At 39.4% G+C, this 18,800-nt stretch overlaps 1 protein-coding gene and 1 pseudogene across 2 annotated transcripts in view; both read left to right on the forward strand.

Annotated features, from left to right (window-relative positions):
• LOC110326915 (membrane-spanning 4-domains subfamily A member 4D) overlaps positions 1-2,768 on the forward strand; it is a 248,968-nt gene extending 246,200 nt beyond the window's left edge. The window contains exon 7 of one of the 2 annotated variants that reach the window (XM_021205574.2): positions 2,170-2,768. In XM_021205574.2, the coding sequence (XP_021061233.1) occupies positions 2,170-2,310 (141 nt within the window). In that variant the 3' untranslated portion in view covers positions 2,311-2,768. The remainder of the gene's footprint in view (positions 1-2,169) is intronic. The other variant, XM_029532014.1, reaches the window with a different exon arrangement.
• Positions 2,769-10,322: 7,554 nt separating this feature from the next.
• Positions 10,323-11,866, forward strand: LOC110313196 (annotated as a pseudogene).
• Positions 11,867-18,800: the final 6,934 nt, after the last annotated feature.

Genomic DNA, 18,800 nt, shown 5'->3' on the forward strand with positions numbered 1-18,800 from the left:
TTTGTCTCTGCAACTTCTTTCATGGGTATTTTATTCCCTATTTTGGGGAGGAATGAAGTATTCATGTGTTGGTGTTTCTTCTTGATTTTCTTGTGTTTTGGAGATTGTATCTTGGATATTCTAGGTCTCTGGGCTAATATCCACTTATCAATGAGTGCATCTCAAGTGAGTTCTTTTGTGATTAGGTTACCTCACTCAGGATGATATCCTCCAGATACATCCATTTGCCTAAGATTTTCATAAATTCATTGTTTTTTATAGTTGAGTTTTACTCCATTGTGTAAATGTACCACATTTTCTGTATCCATTCCTTTGTTGAGGGACATCTGGGTACTTTCCAGCTTCTGGCTATTCTAAATAGGGCAGTAAATGAAGAAAATACCTAATAAAATAATTTAAAAAATAAAAAGAAGCTGTGTGAGAGGGGAAACTGAGGTTCCCTCTGGGTTTCATAGTTTCATTAATAACAAAGTTTAAAGCCAGAGTAGGAAGGTCACTCAAACACACTTTTGAGGGAGGGAAACCAAACCAAACCAAACAAAAGAGAACAGACAAGCTGAAAACCCCCTCATCCTCCAGGCAGATGAAGATGGAGAGAAAGACTGCAGAAGCCTTGAAAGTTTGGGAGAAAATATTTAGGAGTGCCAATCTACTGCTCTGAGTTCAGAGGTCACCCAATTCCAGATCCTTGCGTTGTAGAGCAAAAGACTGTACCAGGGATTCATGTTAGAAATTGAGATAGTTTATCAGAAAAAGAAAAGCATTTCTAAGAATGGAAGTGCACTAGTGAGCTATACAAAGAGCCTGAAGAGCGACCAGCCACAGAATAAAGCACCTTTTGTAGGATCATTATAGACCCAGCCTTTTTTGTTTATATCCGGTGCTCTCACTGCCCCACAACCTCACACAGTATGCTGTCCTCCTTAGATGAAGCCAAGGTGAAGAAGAGCTTAGAGTCTTCTTTCGTGTACTGGTTTCTTTCACATTGAATATGCCCTACTTGTATTTAATTTGCTTTTATCAAATCCAGCCCTATTCCCTCCACTATAATTCTTCCCTATTCTAAATTCCCCTATTCCCTAGTCTATGTCTAAACTGTGTTCATAGAGTTGATTGGGCTGTTGTTTCTCAAAAACTTTCAGCTTCTGCACACCTGGCCTTTGTCTTAACCCAAGGACTACTGCAGATGCTCTTGAACACAGAGGAAGAAGTATGTCACATAGGGAGAAGAAAGTCACGTGCGTAGGAGGAGAAAAATACATAGGAGGAGAAAATAGCCAGGAATTAGATCATGAATACACTATGCCAAATAAGCTATTTCTAAGTTTGTATAAGAAGCTTGTGGAGCCGGGTGTGGTGGCACACACCTTTAATCCCAGCACTCAGGAGGCAGAGGCAGGCAGATTTCTGAGTTTGAGGCCAGCCTGGTCTACAAAGTGAGTTCCAGGACAGCCAGGGCTATACAGAGAAACCCTGTCTCGAAAAACCAAAAAGAAGAAGAAGAAGAAGAAGAAGAAGAAGAAGAAGAAGAAGAAGAAGAAGAAGAAGAAGAAGAAGAAGAAGAAGAAGAAGAAGAAGAAGAAGAAGAAGAAGAAGAAGAAGAAGAAGAAGAAGAAGAAGAAGAAGCTTGTGAAATCCAGCAATTGCTGTTTCTGCTGACCTCATGTGTGGTAATCCATAAATGCAGTGGCCCAGGGGCATGATTTGCTTAAGGTTGTATCCTCTTCATTCTACTGCTGGCACATGCCCCTTGATTGTAAAGGACAGAATATATTTCCACGTGTCATTATGCTTCTGTCATTCTGGGCCACTGTCATGTGTGCTGAACTTTATTCATGGCCAACATGTCAATGTTTGGATGTGCTAATGACAACAGAGCAAACTAATTTGGTTCCCTGTGACATGTTGGTTCAAGTAAGCCATTCTCACTGAAGGCTGATGCTGTAAGATGCAGCTGCACACATCTCTGCTCAATCTCTGCCACACAATGAGTGTTCTAGGTGTGCAACACCTGATGATCCAAGAGGTGGCCCAGACACTGCCCAGTGTGGTGTTTGATTCAACTGAGTAGCCACAGTGTAGTTACTAGTAAAAGTAACTTTGTGGAGTAAGGAAATGGAAGTGCTGACTATCCTGGATGACTCAATGACATTTTGATTCATTCCACAGGTTCTTGTAGTACTACCTTCAAATTCTGCTGTGACAGTGACAGCACCCCCCATGATACTTCAACCATTGCTACCACCAGAATACCAAGGAAAAAATGTTCCAGAAAATCTATACAGGAACCAACCAGGAGAAATAGTCTAATTTTGATGTACGGGTGTGCATGTGTGGGAGTGTATGTGCGCACACGTGTACGCGTTTGGCTTTTGATAGGAATATAAGACATGCTCTAAATATGTAAGTCAATCATTTATTAAGTCAATAACACTTTAAAATCTTCCATTCATTTGTATGTACAAGGAGAATTTAATTGGCAAAGAATTTTTTAACGTAAACTGATAAAAACCTTGGTTTAGTGAAGTGAAGTCTCCAAAGAGTGAAGAATGGAGTTCATGGTGGTTTTTTTTTGGAGGGGGGGAGCTTTTGCTAAATAAATAAATTTGGCTGCTCACAATCATGTACAGACACATAAAGTATATAAGACAACAGGTGTATTACCTTACTAATGATAGCAACCAATTTTAATCTCCATGTGCATGCTCATCGTAATATTATATGCCTTAATTGTTATGGTGAAAAGTTACAATAAACAGAAGTGATTGCAATCAGAACACTTGATCCTTACATACACACACATGCATGTGCACACAAACACACACATATATACATCTATATACATGTGTATATTTATATAAGTAGAGCGCATCTCACCCTACATATATAGTATATGTATTGTATGGATACAGAGAGTATACATAAACATATGTGTATATATTACATATGACCTAAAAAGTTACTTATTATTGTGGATTAAAGCTGTAATCTCACCTACAGGCTCACATATTTATAAACACTTGGTTCCAAGTAGTGCCATTCTTTTGAGATATTGCTGAATCTTTCAGATATGAGGCCTAACTTGTGAAACTAAGTCACTAAAAGTTGCCGTTGAAGGTTTCACTGTCTTCCAGTTGAATGTTCACTTTATCTTTCTGGTTAAAGGCAAAGTCCCAAGACTCTTCTTTTAGGCTAGATTTCCCAAAAAGAAATAAGATTGTCAGTACATTCTTAGATAAATCGATTCTAAGTATGTGTCAATTTTTTATTATTCATTATAGAATAAGTCTAGATCCTACACTAATTTGGCATAGCATGGTTTAAATTACTTGCATATTTCCAAGCATCCAGGGTACATCTGCAGGTGTTGATGTGTTCCAGGAGCCAAACTTAACAAAACTATAGGCCTGATGTTATTTACTAATTATCTTAAATTAACTTTTAATATAGCTATATCAAGACAGTTCTCAGAAAGAAAACATTAAAAAAATATACCAAATGGGATTGGAGAGATGCTTAGCAGTTCAGAGCACTTGTTGCTCTTGGAAAGGACCTGGTTTAAGTTCCCAGAACCCACATTGTGACTCACAACAATCTTAACCCAGGTTCCAGGGGATCCAATACCCTCTTCTGACTTTCACAGGCACAGGCCCACAAATGATGCACATACACACATTTTACAAAAAAAACAAACAAAAAACCACATAAAATGCAAAAAGTACATGTAAAAAAAACATTAAAAATACTACATAAGACAAGAACTACAAAGCAGTTAATTCAAGACCAGTACCAATAAGAAAATGATTGATCTGAAGCTCTTTCGAATAAAACAAAATCCACACCAAACCGAACCAAACAAACTTTTTCCCTTTAATGTTCCTCAAATACCCACCCATAAAGTCAGACCAGTCTGCAGCAGTACTTTCTCTTGGCACTGGGTCACACTCACAAAGATCTCAATAATTCGCTCAGTCCTCAGTTTCCTTCCATGCAGTTCTCTCTCTGTTCTCTGTGCACTGTTGCTTCCTTGTTCTCATTACAGGAAGTGAGCTCTCAGCTAGGGATGGGATGTCCCAGTCAGTTAATGAAAGTCCTTATGCTAAGCTCTCAATCCTTTGTTCTCTGAATCTGGTCACAGCACACAGCAGTGGCCAGGCTGTATCCACAGCTGCATCTTTCCTATTGCCCAATAAGCCACAGACATTATGAGCAAGACTGATGGTATTGTGAAATACTGCATTTTTCCTTCTCCATTTGAAGCATTTGGGTTTTTTTTTAAAACTACTCCCCTTATCAAGATAATAGAATAGTAGAAAAGGTAAGTAGAGGAAAGGGAAGCATTACTTTTCCCACAGCGGCAAGGTTACATTTTCTAAAACTGTAAATAATTTATTCAATTTTCTTATCCTGTCTGCACTCTTCCTCTGAAACCACACTTAAGGAAAATACAATTCTGACCTTCTCTCCAGAGGACATGATGCTGAAACTATAGTGAGGAGACTGTTTTCTGTCTCATGTAACACAGAAAGATGACAGGAGATATCACAGCATTATATCCTGTTGGAACCAGCTGTGTCCCTACAGGGGTGACTGTGGCTCTACATTGAACAGGAATCACTGAGGATGCTGAGTTCTAGAGGATAAAGAGTGGGCTGGCTTAATTGGGAAATGTCACATATAAGCCAGAGAGAATATATCTCAAAAAAAATGTTTCTGAGTAGTTCCAGAATCTACTCCTATTTTCTTGTTTTGTATCACAATCTTATATACTCATCCTTTCTGGAAAGTCATGGAAACATACATGGGCTTTTATTGAATATACACAACCACACACAAAAAAACTGAATCAAAAGAAAAAGGAGGAAGTATGCCAAGAATTTAACCAAACTTAGATAATTCAGTAGTATTTGTTTCATTTCTTTTTAGAATCCTCAACAGCTACAGTTGTACATTATATATAGTCATCATAGTCACATATTCAACTATCTATCTATCTATCTATCTATCTATCTATCTATCTATCTATCTATGTCAGTCTATTTGTCTCTCTCGCATATATATATATATATATATATATATATATATATATATATATATGACACATAATTTTTATACAGAAATATTTGTACCCTCAAAAATAATGGGTTTTTCAAAGACATAAAGCTTTATGAAAAGGCAGATGTCATCTGATTCATGAGTACATTCACCTGCACAGCTGTTGCTCAGTGGTGTTTGCCAATTGGTGAGTAGTAGGTAATAGAGAACATTATTAAATCATTCCATCTAATGAGATGGATAGGTAAAATCAGGGACACTCTGAGTGTGTACATCCTTTAGTAAGACACGTGTGATGAATGAAGAACAAACTGATGAAGACTTGAACTTGGAGGTAATCAATGGGAATGACAAGAAATGATCGTGTATAACACATGTAGGTAAATATCTACCAAAAATTGGTAGAGACTGCCATGTGTGTCTAGAATCTTAGTACAAGGCCAGCCTCTGTTACATAGTGAGTTAGAAGCCAGCCAGACTACATGAGATCCAACATCAAAGGAACAAAGATGTAATTGGTTCAAACTGTTAACACCTTAAAGGATAATTAAACAAACAGCAGTTTGACTGATATTGAGTTCTTCAGTCTTTAATAAAACAGAATGCCCTTCCAGCCAGCACTTTTTGCTGGGGAAGACTGCTAGCTAGTCTGCTCCCCTGAAGACATTGCCTTAGGCATTCTAGAAAATCTGCTGCACACAGGGCAACTGGCATCCCAGAAGATCCAGTGCATACAGGGCAACTGACACCACAGCCTCAAGGCATCCCAGGAGATCTGCTGCACACTGGGCAACTGAGCAACTGATTGCCCACTTTTCTGCTCCCCTGAGGACATCACAGCGTGAAGGCAAACCAGGACTTTCTCCGCACACAAGGCAACTAGGCAATGAACACCACATTCTGAAGACCTCCAGGGGTGGGGGTGGGGGTTCCACGGCATGTAGGGCAACTGACTCAACAGACTGAAAGGCTCCTGGAGCTCTGCAACATGCAAAGAAACAGAAACCACAGTCCATAGCCCCTGTGGAGAACATTTTCACCCAGGACAACAGCTTGACTGCTCCTCTGAAGACCCAGCAGTCTGAAAGCTTCCCAGGAGATCTGCTGCTGCCAAGGCAACAGATCAGCAACTTCTCTGCCCCCTCTGAGGACCCCACAGTCAGAAGGCCCCACAGGACGTCTGCTATAACCAGGGCCACAGGCCTACCAGAATACCTGAAGCAACCCAGGGACAAAAGTAGCAGGCTCCAGACAGAGTCACCCAGACCAGCAAATATCAGGGATAACCATATGGTGAGAAGCAAGCCAAGCACAAGACCATAAGCAACAGAAGCCAATATACATGGACATCATCAGAACCCAGTCCTCCCTCCACGGCAAGCCCTTAATACACCAACACACCTGAAAATCAGGAAACTGACCTAAAACCCTATCTCATGAAGATAATAGAGTCCTTTAAGGAGGATATAAATAACTCACTGAAAGAAATACAGGAAAACACAGGCAAACAGGTAGAAGCCCTTAAAGAGGAAACGAATAAGTCCCTTAAAAAAAACACAAACAGGTGAAGGAATTGAATAAAACAGTCCAAGACCTAAAAATGGGAGTATAAATAGTAGAGAAAATACAAATGGAGGCAAACCTCGAAATGAAAAACCTAGGAAAGAGGTCAGGAATTACAGATGTAAGCATCACCAACAGAATACAAGAGACAGAAGAAAGGATCTCAGGTATAGAAGATACCAGAGAAGAGATTGACACAACTGTCAAAGAAAATTGAAAACATAAAAAACCTCCTAACCCAAAACATCCAGGTAATTCAGGACATAATGAAAGGACCAAATCTAAGAATAGTTGGAATAGAGGAGAACGAAGATTCCCAGCTCAAAGGACCAGAAAACATCTTCAACAAAATCATAGAAGAAAACTTCCCAACCTGAAGAAAGTGATGGACATAAAGGTTCAAGAAGCCTATAGAACACCAAACGAACCAGAAAAGAAAATCCTCTCATCACATAATAATCAAAACACTAGATGCATAAAACAAAGAAAGAATATTAAAAGCTGCGAGAGAAAAGAGCCAAGTAACATACAAAGGCAGACCTATCAGAATTTCATCAGACTTCTCAACAGAGACTATGAAAGCCAGAAGAGTCTTGTCAGAGGTCATGCAGACTCTAAGAGAACACAAATGCCAGCCCAGGCAACTATATTCAGCAAAACTCTCAATTAACATAGATGGAGAAAACAAAATATTCCAGAACAAAACCAAATTCAAACAATATATATCTACTAATCCAGCCCTCCAGAGGATTCTAGAAGAAAAACTCCAACACAAGGAGGGTACCTACACCAAAGAAAAGACAAGATATTAACCATCTCACACCAAAGCCAAAAAGAGAGAACCACAAGCACATAATGCCACCTCCAAAAGCAAACGTAACAGGAACTAACAATCATCTGCCTTTAATATCTCTCAATATTTATGGACTCAGTCCACCTATAAAAAGACATAAGCTGACACGCTGGATATGCAAACAGAATCCAGAATTTTACTGCATACAAGAAAGACACCTCAGTAACAAAGACAGACACAACCTAAAAGTAAAAGTCTGGAAAATGATCTTCCAAACAAATGGCCCCAAGAAACAAGCTGGAGTTGCCATCCTAATATCCAATAAAATGGACTTCCAACCAAAAGTTATCAAGCAAGATGAGGAAGGACACTTCATATTCATCAAAGAAAAATCCACAAAGATAAAGTCTCAATTCTGAACATCCATGCCCCAAATACAAGAGCATCCACATTCATTAAAAAAAAAAAAAACAACACAATTTCACTAAAGCTCAGAACACACATTGAACCCCACACAATAAGTGGGAGACTTCAACACCCCACTCTCACTAATGGACAGGTCATTGAAACAGAAACTAAACAGAGACACAGTCAAACTAATAGAGGTTATGAACCAAATAGATTTAACAGATATCTACAGAACATTTCACCCTAAAACAAAAGAATACACCTTCTTCTCAGTACCCCATGGTACTTCTCCAAAATCTACCATATAATTGGTCACAAAACAACCCTCAACCAATACAAAAAGACTGAAATAATTCCATGCATCCTATCAGATCACCATGGCCCAAAGGCTGGTCTTCAATAACAACTAAAACAACAGAAAGCCTACATACACATAGAAACTGAACAACTCTCTACTCAATGATAACTTGGTCAGGAAAGAAAGAAAGAAAGAAAGAAAGAAAGAGAGAGAGAGAGAGAGAGAGAGAGAGAGAGAGAGAGAGAGAGAGAGAAATTCAATGGAAATGTTGACACAACATACCAAACTTATGGGACACAATGAAAACAGAAGTAGAAGGAAAATTCATAGCACTAAGTGCCCTGGTAAAGAAACTGGAGAGATCTTACACCAGCAATTTAACAGCATACTTGAGATCTCTAGAACTAAAAGAAGCAAACACATCCAGGAAGAGTCAAGAAATAGTCAAACTCAAGGCCAAAATCAACCAAATAGAGACAAAAAGAAGGATACATAGAATCAACAAAATCTGGTTACTTGAGAGGATCAATAAAATAGATAAGCCCCTAGCCAAATTAACTAAAAGTCACAGAGGCAGTGCCCAAATAAACAAAAGTAGAAATGAAAAGGGAGACATAACAACAGAAATGGAGGAAATTCAAAAAGTGATCAGATCCTACTACAAAAGCCTATACTCAACAAAATTAGAAAATCTAGGTGAAATGAATGGTTTTCTAGACAGATACCACATACCAAAGTTAAATCAGGAGTAGGTAAACTATCTAAACAGGCCCATATCCCCTAAGGAAATAGAAGAAATCATTAAAAACCTCACAAGCAAAAATGGCCTAGGGCCAGACAGCTTTGGTGCAGAATTTTACCAGACTTTCAAAGAAGACTTACCAATATTCCTCAAACTAGTCCATAAAATAGAAACAGAAAGAATACTACCTAATTCATTCTATGAAGCCACAACTACAATGATACCTAAACCACACAAGGATGTAAGAAATAAATGAGAACTTTAGACCAATTTCACTTATGAATATTAATGCAAAAATACTCAATAAAATTCTTGCAAACCAAATGCAAGAACACATCAAAACCAGCATTCACCATGATCAAGTAGGCTTTATCTCAGGGATGCAAGAGGTTGGTTTAATATATGAAAATTCATTAACATAATCTACTATATAAACAAACTCAAAGACAAAACTTACATCTCTTTAGATGCAGAAAAAGCATTTGACAAAATGCAACACTCCTAATGTTAAAATTATTGAAGAGATAAGGAATTCAAAGCCCATACCTAAACATAATAATAGCAATTTACTGCAAACAGAGACAAGACAAGGATGCCCACTTTTGCCATATCTATTCAATATAGTTTTCAAAGTTCTAGCTCTAGCAATAAGACAAGAAAAAGAAATAAAGGGGATAAAAATTGGAAAAGAAGAAATAAAGGTATCACTATTTGCAGATGAGAGGACAGTATACATAAGTGACCTCAAAATCTCTAACAGAGAACTTCTCCAGCTGACAAACAACTTCAGCAAAGTGGCCAGACCAGTAGCCTTCCTTTATACAAATGATATACAAAGGAAATTAAGGAAACAACTCCCTTCACAGTAGCCACAAATAATATAAAATATCTTGGGGTAACTCTAACCAAATAAGTGAAAGATCTGTATGACAATAACTTCAAGTCTCTCAGGAAAGAAAGAACTCAAATCCTAGATGTGGTGGTTTTACATTTCCCTGTACCAGCAGTTTCTTCTGCCAAAGGATAGGTCAAGAATGCCCAAAGGTGCACAGTCTGAGAGATGAGGGCAGAACCGTGAAACATAGTTTGTTTTGTTTGTTATTTCATATTCACAGCAATTAGTTACTTACTGAAAAATTCATACGATATATTCTGATCATGGTTTCTGTTCCCGCATCTCCTCCTAGATCCTCTCCAACAATCCAACTTCACATTTTCTCCATTTTCTCTGTGTTTCCGTCTCTTTCTGTCTGTCTCTGTCTGACTGTGTGTGTGTGTGTGTGTGTGTGTGTGTGTGTGTGTGTGTGTGTGTGTCTAACAAATAGGCAAAAAAAAATGGAGAAGAAAAAGTAAATCAACCAAGCAAATACAACCAAACCCAAACAGAAACAAATTACTACAGTGGGCACAGTACTTCATTAACACCTGAGTCCATTTTCTCTTCCAGCCATGGGAGCTCCATCATGATTCCACAAGTAGTGACCAGTGAGACCATCACAGTGATTTCACCAAATAGAAAGAGCCTTCCCCAAACATAAAAACCCTGGCCTACCCACCAGAGGCAAGACAGCCTGAAGAAACATCTAAAGGCTGAGATCAAAGTGATGGCGGTAAATCCTACTCAGAACACCCTAGGGTGGGTGGAGGGCAGAAGGTGGGGCTCTATGTATCAGGACCAGAGATAAATTTGGGGGTTATTGGCTTCAGTATTGACAGAGTGATGACAGTGTGGCCAGTTCACTGGTGGAAGTCCATTGGCAAGCTGCTCACATCACTAAAACCTTCTAAAATTGACAAATATTTCCCTTTATCCCAATGAACTTGGACTGCACTCCATTAACCTTATTCCTTGTGTCATTGAGATTTTGTTGTTTAATTCTCTTTTGTTTTTTTTTCAGTTTTGAAGTGTACTTACTAAGTTATTTTATTGATGAAAATATTTGTAGCTACATTCTAGGTGCTCTCTGAGTGTAGAACACCCTTCTCTTCCTTAGTGAAGAGATGGTACAGAAAGAGCATTGGTTCTTTACTCTGTGTTCATTCTAGACTCACTAATGCAACTTTTTTTGGGTAAATGGAGAAGAAAAACATTTGCTGTGAGTTGTTTTTCAGTCTTGTCTATACTAACACTATATGCATGGGTCTCTGTGTTACCCAATCTCAGAACTTAATAGAACTGATGGCCTTGTATTGGGCATACATACAATCCACTGGATTACTTTGGAGTACATGTAGCAAAAAGTTTATAAAATTGCTTAATCAAAATTACAAGACCTGTGAGTCTGAGAGGTGAAGGAAGGTGTCAGGAAGACAAAATTTCCCTTTTAATATGGAAGCTAGGGATCCCCAGAATGAACAACTGGACTGAAGGTGTTATGGAGCTTGATAGAGATGATGGCCCTATGTGGTATTCTGTGGGCTCTGGATAATGTGTGGAGAGTTTTTCCCCATTCTAGTGCTCAGAGGGGGGTGGGGCTTTCACAGGCCTGTTTTTCTGAGAGAGCAGGAGACTTGTTAACCATGCACTCAAGTTCATCCCAGCCAGGAGATACCACGAAGGGTCATGAGCATGCAAAGTGTTCAAGGATAGAAATGCCTAAAGATGAGGTGAATATCTGACAAAACCACATCCCCACTAGAATGAACTTTCCTCTCTCACTGTAGAGGTTGTACAGTGTCTGTGTGCTCACTGGGATGTTGTAGAAGATGACGATGCATGGGAACCATGGGAAAAGTGGAGAGGTCCTTCTTGTCATTTCTGATTTATTCTTCCATCTCCCTTCTCTCAACAGGCAATCCAGATCATGTGTGCTGTGATGGTGTTGGCTCTGGGAATCATCTTGGCATCTGTTCTTCCTGTTCCACATTTTACCTCAGTGTTTTTAGTCCTGTTAAAATCTGGCTACCCACTTACAGGAGCTTTGTTTGTAAGTAGACTTCTGTGACAAATAAGATGGGGAGGAGAGAGAAGGGAGTTTTCACCTAGCTGCATTTCTGTATACTGTGAAAAAGGGGTCTGTCATCAGAGACGGTCTTAGTGTAGAAGGGCAGCCATTATGTCATCCCGAAGATATTTCCATGTAGTTCAAATAAACATTTCTTGTCAACATCACACTTTCATTCATCTCTTGAGTGATGATGACTTTGGTGGCCTCTTGAATATAGGGAAAAGTCTAGGAAGTAGTATCCAAATGATCTAGAGATTTCTGTATTGTGCAAGGTTATCAAATGGACTACACAACAGGAAAGAACACTTTCGTTTTTAGGATTTGGCTTTGCTGGATGCATTAAAGGTGATACACTGGATATTTCTCTAAGACCGCTCCATGTCTGGAGTCAAAAGTTCATGAAGGTCCTTTACTCAGAGGACAGGCCTCCTTTAGAGTGATATGAACGAGTCTCAATCACAAGTGAAGATTCCTCTCACTGGGGCTTCCAGTCTGCTTAGTTTAGAACTAAGTTCCCATGTCTTCTTTTGATACATTGCAACTCAACATTCCTTTCTGCTCTGTCAATGGTTTCTGATTTTCTCTTCTCAGACCAACTGATTTCACCAGTTTTCCATGAATGTTCCTTGTTCCTGTTTCCAGTCAAAGACACTGCATTTGACTACGTGTGTTTCCAGAGTCTCTACTAGACGTCCTTTTTGAACCTTCTCAGACTTCCCTGGTCCTTGGTGACTTTGACAGTTTCTGACTTACACTGACCTAGATTTTTGTAAATATTTCTAAGTTTGAGTTTTTCTGATATTTTGTTAATCTTTAATTGAGCAGAGAGGGGTGATTGGGTATGTAACAATGACATAGTGACTTGCTATACAGGAGATTCTCTGAAGGGTGCGAATTATTTTTCAACATTTCACTGCTCACATAACCCTGACCATGAGCCTGATGTGGTGATGTCTATGCCATTGCTGTTACATTATTTTTCTCTACCCACTGCATTGTGCTTTTTATGCTAGCATGTCTTGCATTAAAAGAGACAGGCACTTAATTCTTTTAGCTTTATTAAGTCTCTAACTCTGAAATCGTGGATGTAGCTCATCAGAAAAACACATGCATAGACTTCACAGACCCTGAGTTCAATCCCTAGCATTACAGAGATAAAGATCCAGCATTTATTTATACGGACAGGCTGTTTAACTTTGGAGAATAGATATCACACATTTTCTACCATAAAAAAGATTCTAAATTGTTTGTTACTTGGTTTCATTTAATTTATTGGATAATAGAAAAAATCTCTCATGATAAAATCATGATTGAAAATAACCAGAAACAAAGGCTTCTGGAAATACAACCTCATAGATCCCTTTGTTCTCATTTATCTTGATCTCTAGAACCTGTTCCTGAAATTCCTTTCTTTTGTTCTCTTTGTTAATATCTTCTCTTATTTTATTAAAAAACAAAACAAAACAAAAAATAAAACCTAGTGCAGAACACTCTCAAACCATTACCAAAATCTGAAAGAGGTTCTTTTCTAAACTCATTTTTAGATGACAGTATTACCTTGATGCCAAGATAATGGTGTAAGGCCAGCCAGGAGCATGGCAGGAATGGCAAAGAACAGGCCAATAACTTAGAGAGTGAAGATCCAAAATTCCTCACTAAAATACCAATATGCTGAAGAATTGCACATTAGAAATTACTTCAACATGTTCAAGTCAGATTTACTGAAAGAAGTTTGCATGGGACAACACCCCTGAAGTTATTTTCCATTCTCTCTCCTTGTAGATCAATGCCTCAGACTCTAAAATCATCTAAATCCACATTTTCCTTTGCAATTAACTGAAGATCTTTTTCCTATCTCTTATAGTTTTAATGAATTTTAATGGGATAGTTTCTGCACTTAGAGCCTAAGTTTGTGTGTCATTAGTCATCGGGTCAATGAGAGGTTGTCATAAACTACCATAGAGTAACACCATAGTCACTTTGTACATAAAAACTGATCTGACACTTTTTGTGTAAGCAGCTTGTTGTCTTTGGAATTCTGTCCATCATCACAGAAAGAAAGTCAACAAAAACTTTGGTGAGTACAAGAGCCATAACACAATTTCTTACTGATTGAACTGCTGTTGCTGCTTCCTGAATGGTCTTTGTGAGTGGAGGGAGCTACCCCTGCTGGTTTATTTAAACTGTGCTGTTGATATCCTGACAGCACAGATAGGATTTGCTCAAAAGAACTATTTCTAAACAGGTCCACATCCTCCATTGCCCGATTAACCTTTCCTTTCTGCTATGTCTGGTGGGTGGTGGACTAGAATGGAAGTGAAAGCATTTAAGTACACTTATTATTAAAGTAAGGTTTTGAAAATTATAACTCAACAGCTACCAACTGGGTATAGGCTCATGTTTAGAGGACATGCCTAGCTGGCTACACATTTATTTTTGGCTTGCTGAAGTAGTGCTGCATAGTTAAAAATAAGATTGGGGATAACTGACCCATCGGGCGTAGGGAAAAAGAAAGGGCAACTATTGGGGGATTTTGTAATGATGGAAGTTTATAAATTCTGATGTTATGATTTCTTTTAGTAAAGTATCCAGTGATATTACTACTTAGGGGAGCAGGATTGTAATTGTGTGAATAAAGATTTCTGAGCTATTCGGGGCCACTTTCTTGAAAGTCAACAGGAGGTCAGTGTTTTCACTTTGGCCAATGCCCCTTCCCATTCTCCATACCAGAATCTTCCACCTGGATCTGGTCTCCAGCAAGAAAGAACTAGAGACTGGGAAAGAGGCTGGGAGGTAGTGGAGTGAAGGTAGAAAAGTGAATTGATACCATCTTATCAAGGTTTCTGCTGCTGAGGATAAATATCATAACCAAAATCAACTTGGGAAGGAAAGGTTTTATTTTAGTTTACAACTGGAGTCCATCATGAAGTTAAGACAAGGAAGGCAATGGAAACATAAACTGAAGCACAGGCTATGGACGAATGCTGCTTAGTGGCTTGTTCCTATAGCTTGCTCAGTTTGCTTTCTTATATACCATCTAGGAATGCTTGCCAGGAGTGGCACTGCCCACCATAATCTAGGCCCTCCTACATCAATTGTCAATGAAGAAAGTTATTCACAGACTTGCCCAAAGACCAATCTAATAGAGGTATTTTCTCAGTTGAGATTTATTTCTCTTTCCAGATAATTCTAGTTAGTGGTGAGTTAACAACAACAACCATAGAAACAAAAAGCCACCAAATAGACAAAGATAGAAACAAACAGGAAAGACATAGACAACATCGAGTGTATGGGTGTACCACAGTGAATCTTATTAACCTGTATATCATTTGCTAATGTTTAAAATAACAACTAAAAACTAGAATCCACACTGATAGAAGAAAGACTGGATCAAAGCAGAAGAGTGCTCTAGACAGGATTCTTCCTTGTTTCTAAGTTTCCCTGAGTTTGATGCCTACATCTCAGCTCTACTAATTCACAGGGTCAGCCCAGTTCACTGTATCCCATGCCATTTAAGTTACACAGTCCATATTTTATGTTATTCTGTGATTGTATAGAAAATATACAATCATGTGATTTATGTCAGCTTAAAAAAAACTTAATCAGGAAGCTTTTTTTTTTAATTAGATATTTTCTTTATTTATATTTCAAATGTCATCTGATTTCCTGCTTTCCCCTCTGAAAACCCCATCCCCTGTCCCCTCCCTCTGGTCACCAATCCCCCTTCCCTATCCTGTCATTCCACTACACTGGGGCATCAAGCCTTCATAGGACCAAGGGCCTCTCTTCTCATTGATGTCCGACAAGGCCATCTTCTGCTACATATGTGGCTAGAGCCATGGATCCCTCCACCTATACTCTTTGGTTGGTGGTTTATTCCCTGGGAGATCTGGGGGTACTGGTTAGTTCATATTGTTGATCCTCCTTTGGGGCTACAAACCCCTTCAGCTCCTTGAGTACTTTCTCCAGGTCCTCTTTGGGGACCCTATGTTCAGTCCATTGGTTGGCTATAAGCATCCACTTCTGTATTTGTCAGGCACTGGCAGATCCTCTCAGGAGACAACTATATCAGGCTCCTGTCAGAAAGCTCTTGTTGGCATCCACAATAGTGTTTGGATTTGGTAACTGTATATGGGATGAATCCCCAGGTGAGGCAGTCTCTGGATGGCCTTTCCTTGAGTCTCTGCTCCACACTTTGTCTCTTTATCTCCTCCCATGGGTATTTTGATCCCCCTTCTAAGAAGGATTGAAGTATCCACACTTTGGTCTTCCTTCTTCTTGAGGTTCATGTAGTCTGTGAATTGTATCTTGGGTATTCTGAGCTTCTGGGCTAATATCGACTTATCAGTGAGTTCATACCACATGTGTTCTTTTGTGATTGGGATACCTCACTCAAGATATTTTCTAGTTCCATCTATTTGNCTGTATATCATTTGCTAATGTTTAAAATAACAACTAAAAACTAGAATCCACACTGATAGAAGAAAGACTGGATCAAAGCAGAAGAGTGCTCTAGACAGGATTCTTCCTTGTTTCTAAGTTTCCCTGAGTTTGATGCCTACATCTCAGCTCTACTAATTCACAGGGTCAGCCCAGTTCACTGTATCCCATGCCATTTAAGTTACACAGTCCATATTTTATGTTATTCTGTGATTGTATAGAAAATATACAATCATGTGATTTATGTCAGCTTAAAAAAAACTTAATCAGGAAGCTTTTTTTTTTAATTAGATATTTTCTTTATTTATATTTCAAATGTCATCTGATTTCCTGCTTTCCCCTCTGAAAACCCCATCCCCTGTCCCCTCCCTCTGGTCACCAATCCCCCTTCCCTATCCTGTCATTCCACTACACTGGGGCATCAAGCCTTCATAGGACCAAGGGCCTCTCTTCTCATTGATGTCCGACAAGGCCATCTTCTGCTACATATGTGGCTAGAGCCATGGATCCCTCCACCTATACTCTTTGGTTGGTGGTTTATTCCCTGGGAGATCTGGGGGTACTGGTTAGTTCATATTGTTGATCCTCCTTTGGGGCTACAAACCCCTTCAGCTCCTTGAGTACTTTCTCCAGGTCCTCTTTGGGGACCCTATGTTCAGTCCATTGGTTGGCTATAAGCATCCACTTCTGTATTTGTCAGGCACTGGCAGATCCTCTCAGGAGACAACTATATCAGGCTCCTGTCAGAAAGCTCTTGTTGGCATCCACAATAGTGTTTGGATTTGGTAACTGTATATGGGATGAATCCCCAGGTGAGGCAGTCTCTGGATGGCCTTTCCTTGAGTCTCTGCTCCACACTTTGTCTCTTTATCTCCTCCCATGGGTATTTTGATCCCCCTTCTAAGAAGGATTGAAGTATCCACACTTTGGTCTTCCTTCTTCTTGAGGTTCATGTAGTCTGTGAATTGTATCTTGGGTATTCTGAGCTTCTGGGCTAATATCGACTTATCAGTGAGTTCATACCACATGTGTTCTTTTGTGATTGGGATACCTCACTCAAGATATTTTCTAGTTCCATCTATTTGCCTAAAAATTTCATGAATTCATTGTTTTTAATAGCTGAGTAGTACTCTATTGGATAAATGTAATTCTCAACTGAGGAATACCAAATAACTAAGAAGCACCTAAAAAAAAAAAAAGTTCAACATCCTTAGTCATCAGGGAAATGCAAGTTAAAACAACCCTGAGATTCCACCTCACACCAGTCAGAATGGCTAAGATCAAAAACTCAGGTGACAGCAGATGCTTGCAAGGATATGGAGAAAGAGGAACACTCCTCCATTGCTAGTGAGATTTCAAGCTGGTACAACTCTGGAAATCAGTTTGGCGGTTCCTCAGACAATTGGACATAGTACTAACTGAGGACCCAGCAATACTACTCCTGGGTATATACCCAGAAGATGCTCCAACATATAACAAGGACACATGCTCCACTATGTTCATAGCAGCCTTATTCATAATAGCCAGAAGCTAGAAAGAGCCCAGATGTCCCTCAACAGAGGAATGGATAAAGAAAATGTGGTACATTTACATAATGGAGTACTACTCAGCAATTAAAAACAATGAATTTATGAAATTCTTAGGCAAATGGATGGATCTCAAGGATATCATCCTGAGTGAGGTAACCCAATCACAAAAGAACATACATGATATGCACTCACTGATAAGTAGATATTAGCCCATAAGCTTGGAATACCCAAGACACAATTCACAAANCACATGAAACTCAAGAAGAAAGACCAAAGTGTGGATACTTTGATCCTTCTTAGAAGGGGGAACAAAATACAAAAGGAGTTACAGACACAAAGTGTGAAGCAGAGACTGAAGGAATGACCATCCAGAGACTGCCCCACCTGGGGATTCATCCCATATACAGTTACCAAACCCAGACATTATTGTGGATGCCAACAAGAGCTTTCTGACAGGAGCCTGATATAGCTGTCTCCTGAGAGGCTCTGCCAGTGCCTGACAAATACAGAAGTGGATGCTCACAGTCATCCATTGGACAGAACACAGGGTCCCCAAGGAAGGAGCTAGAGAAAGTACCCAAGGAGCTGAAGGGGTTTGCAGCCCCATAGGAGGAACAAACATATGAACCAACCAGTACCCCCAGATCTCCCTGGGACTAAACCACCAACCAAAGAAAACACATGGTAAGACTCATGGCTCTAGCTGCATGTGTAGCAGAGGATGGCCTAATTGGTCATCAATGGGAGGAGAAGCCCTTGGTCCTGTAAAGGTTCTATGCCCCAGTGTAGGGGACTGCCAGGGCCAGGAAGCAGGATTAGGGCTGGTGAGCAGGGGGAGGTGGAGGGGTTAGGGGGTTTTCAGAGGGGAATCTAGGAAAGGGGATAACATTTGCAATGTAAATAAAGAAAATATCTAATAAGAAAGAAAAAAAGAAAGAAAGAAAGAAAGAAAGAAAGAAAGAAAGAAAGAAAGAAAGAAAGAAAGAAAGAAAGAAAGAAAGAAAGGAGGGAGGGAGGGAGGGAG

This window comes from Mus pahari, chromosome 1, assembly GCF_900095145.1.
Source record: "Mus pahari chromosome 1, PAHARI_EIJ_v1.1, whole genome shotgun sequence".
Lineage (NCBI taxonomy): Eukaryota > Metazoa > Chordata > Mammalia > Rodentia > Muridae > Mus > Mus pahari.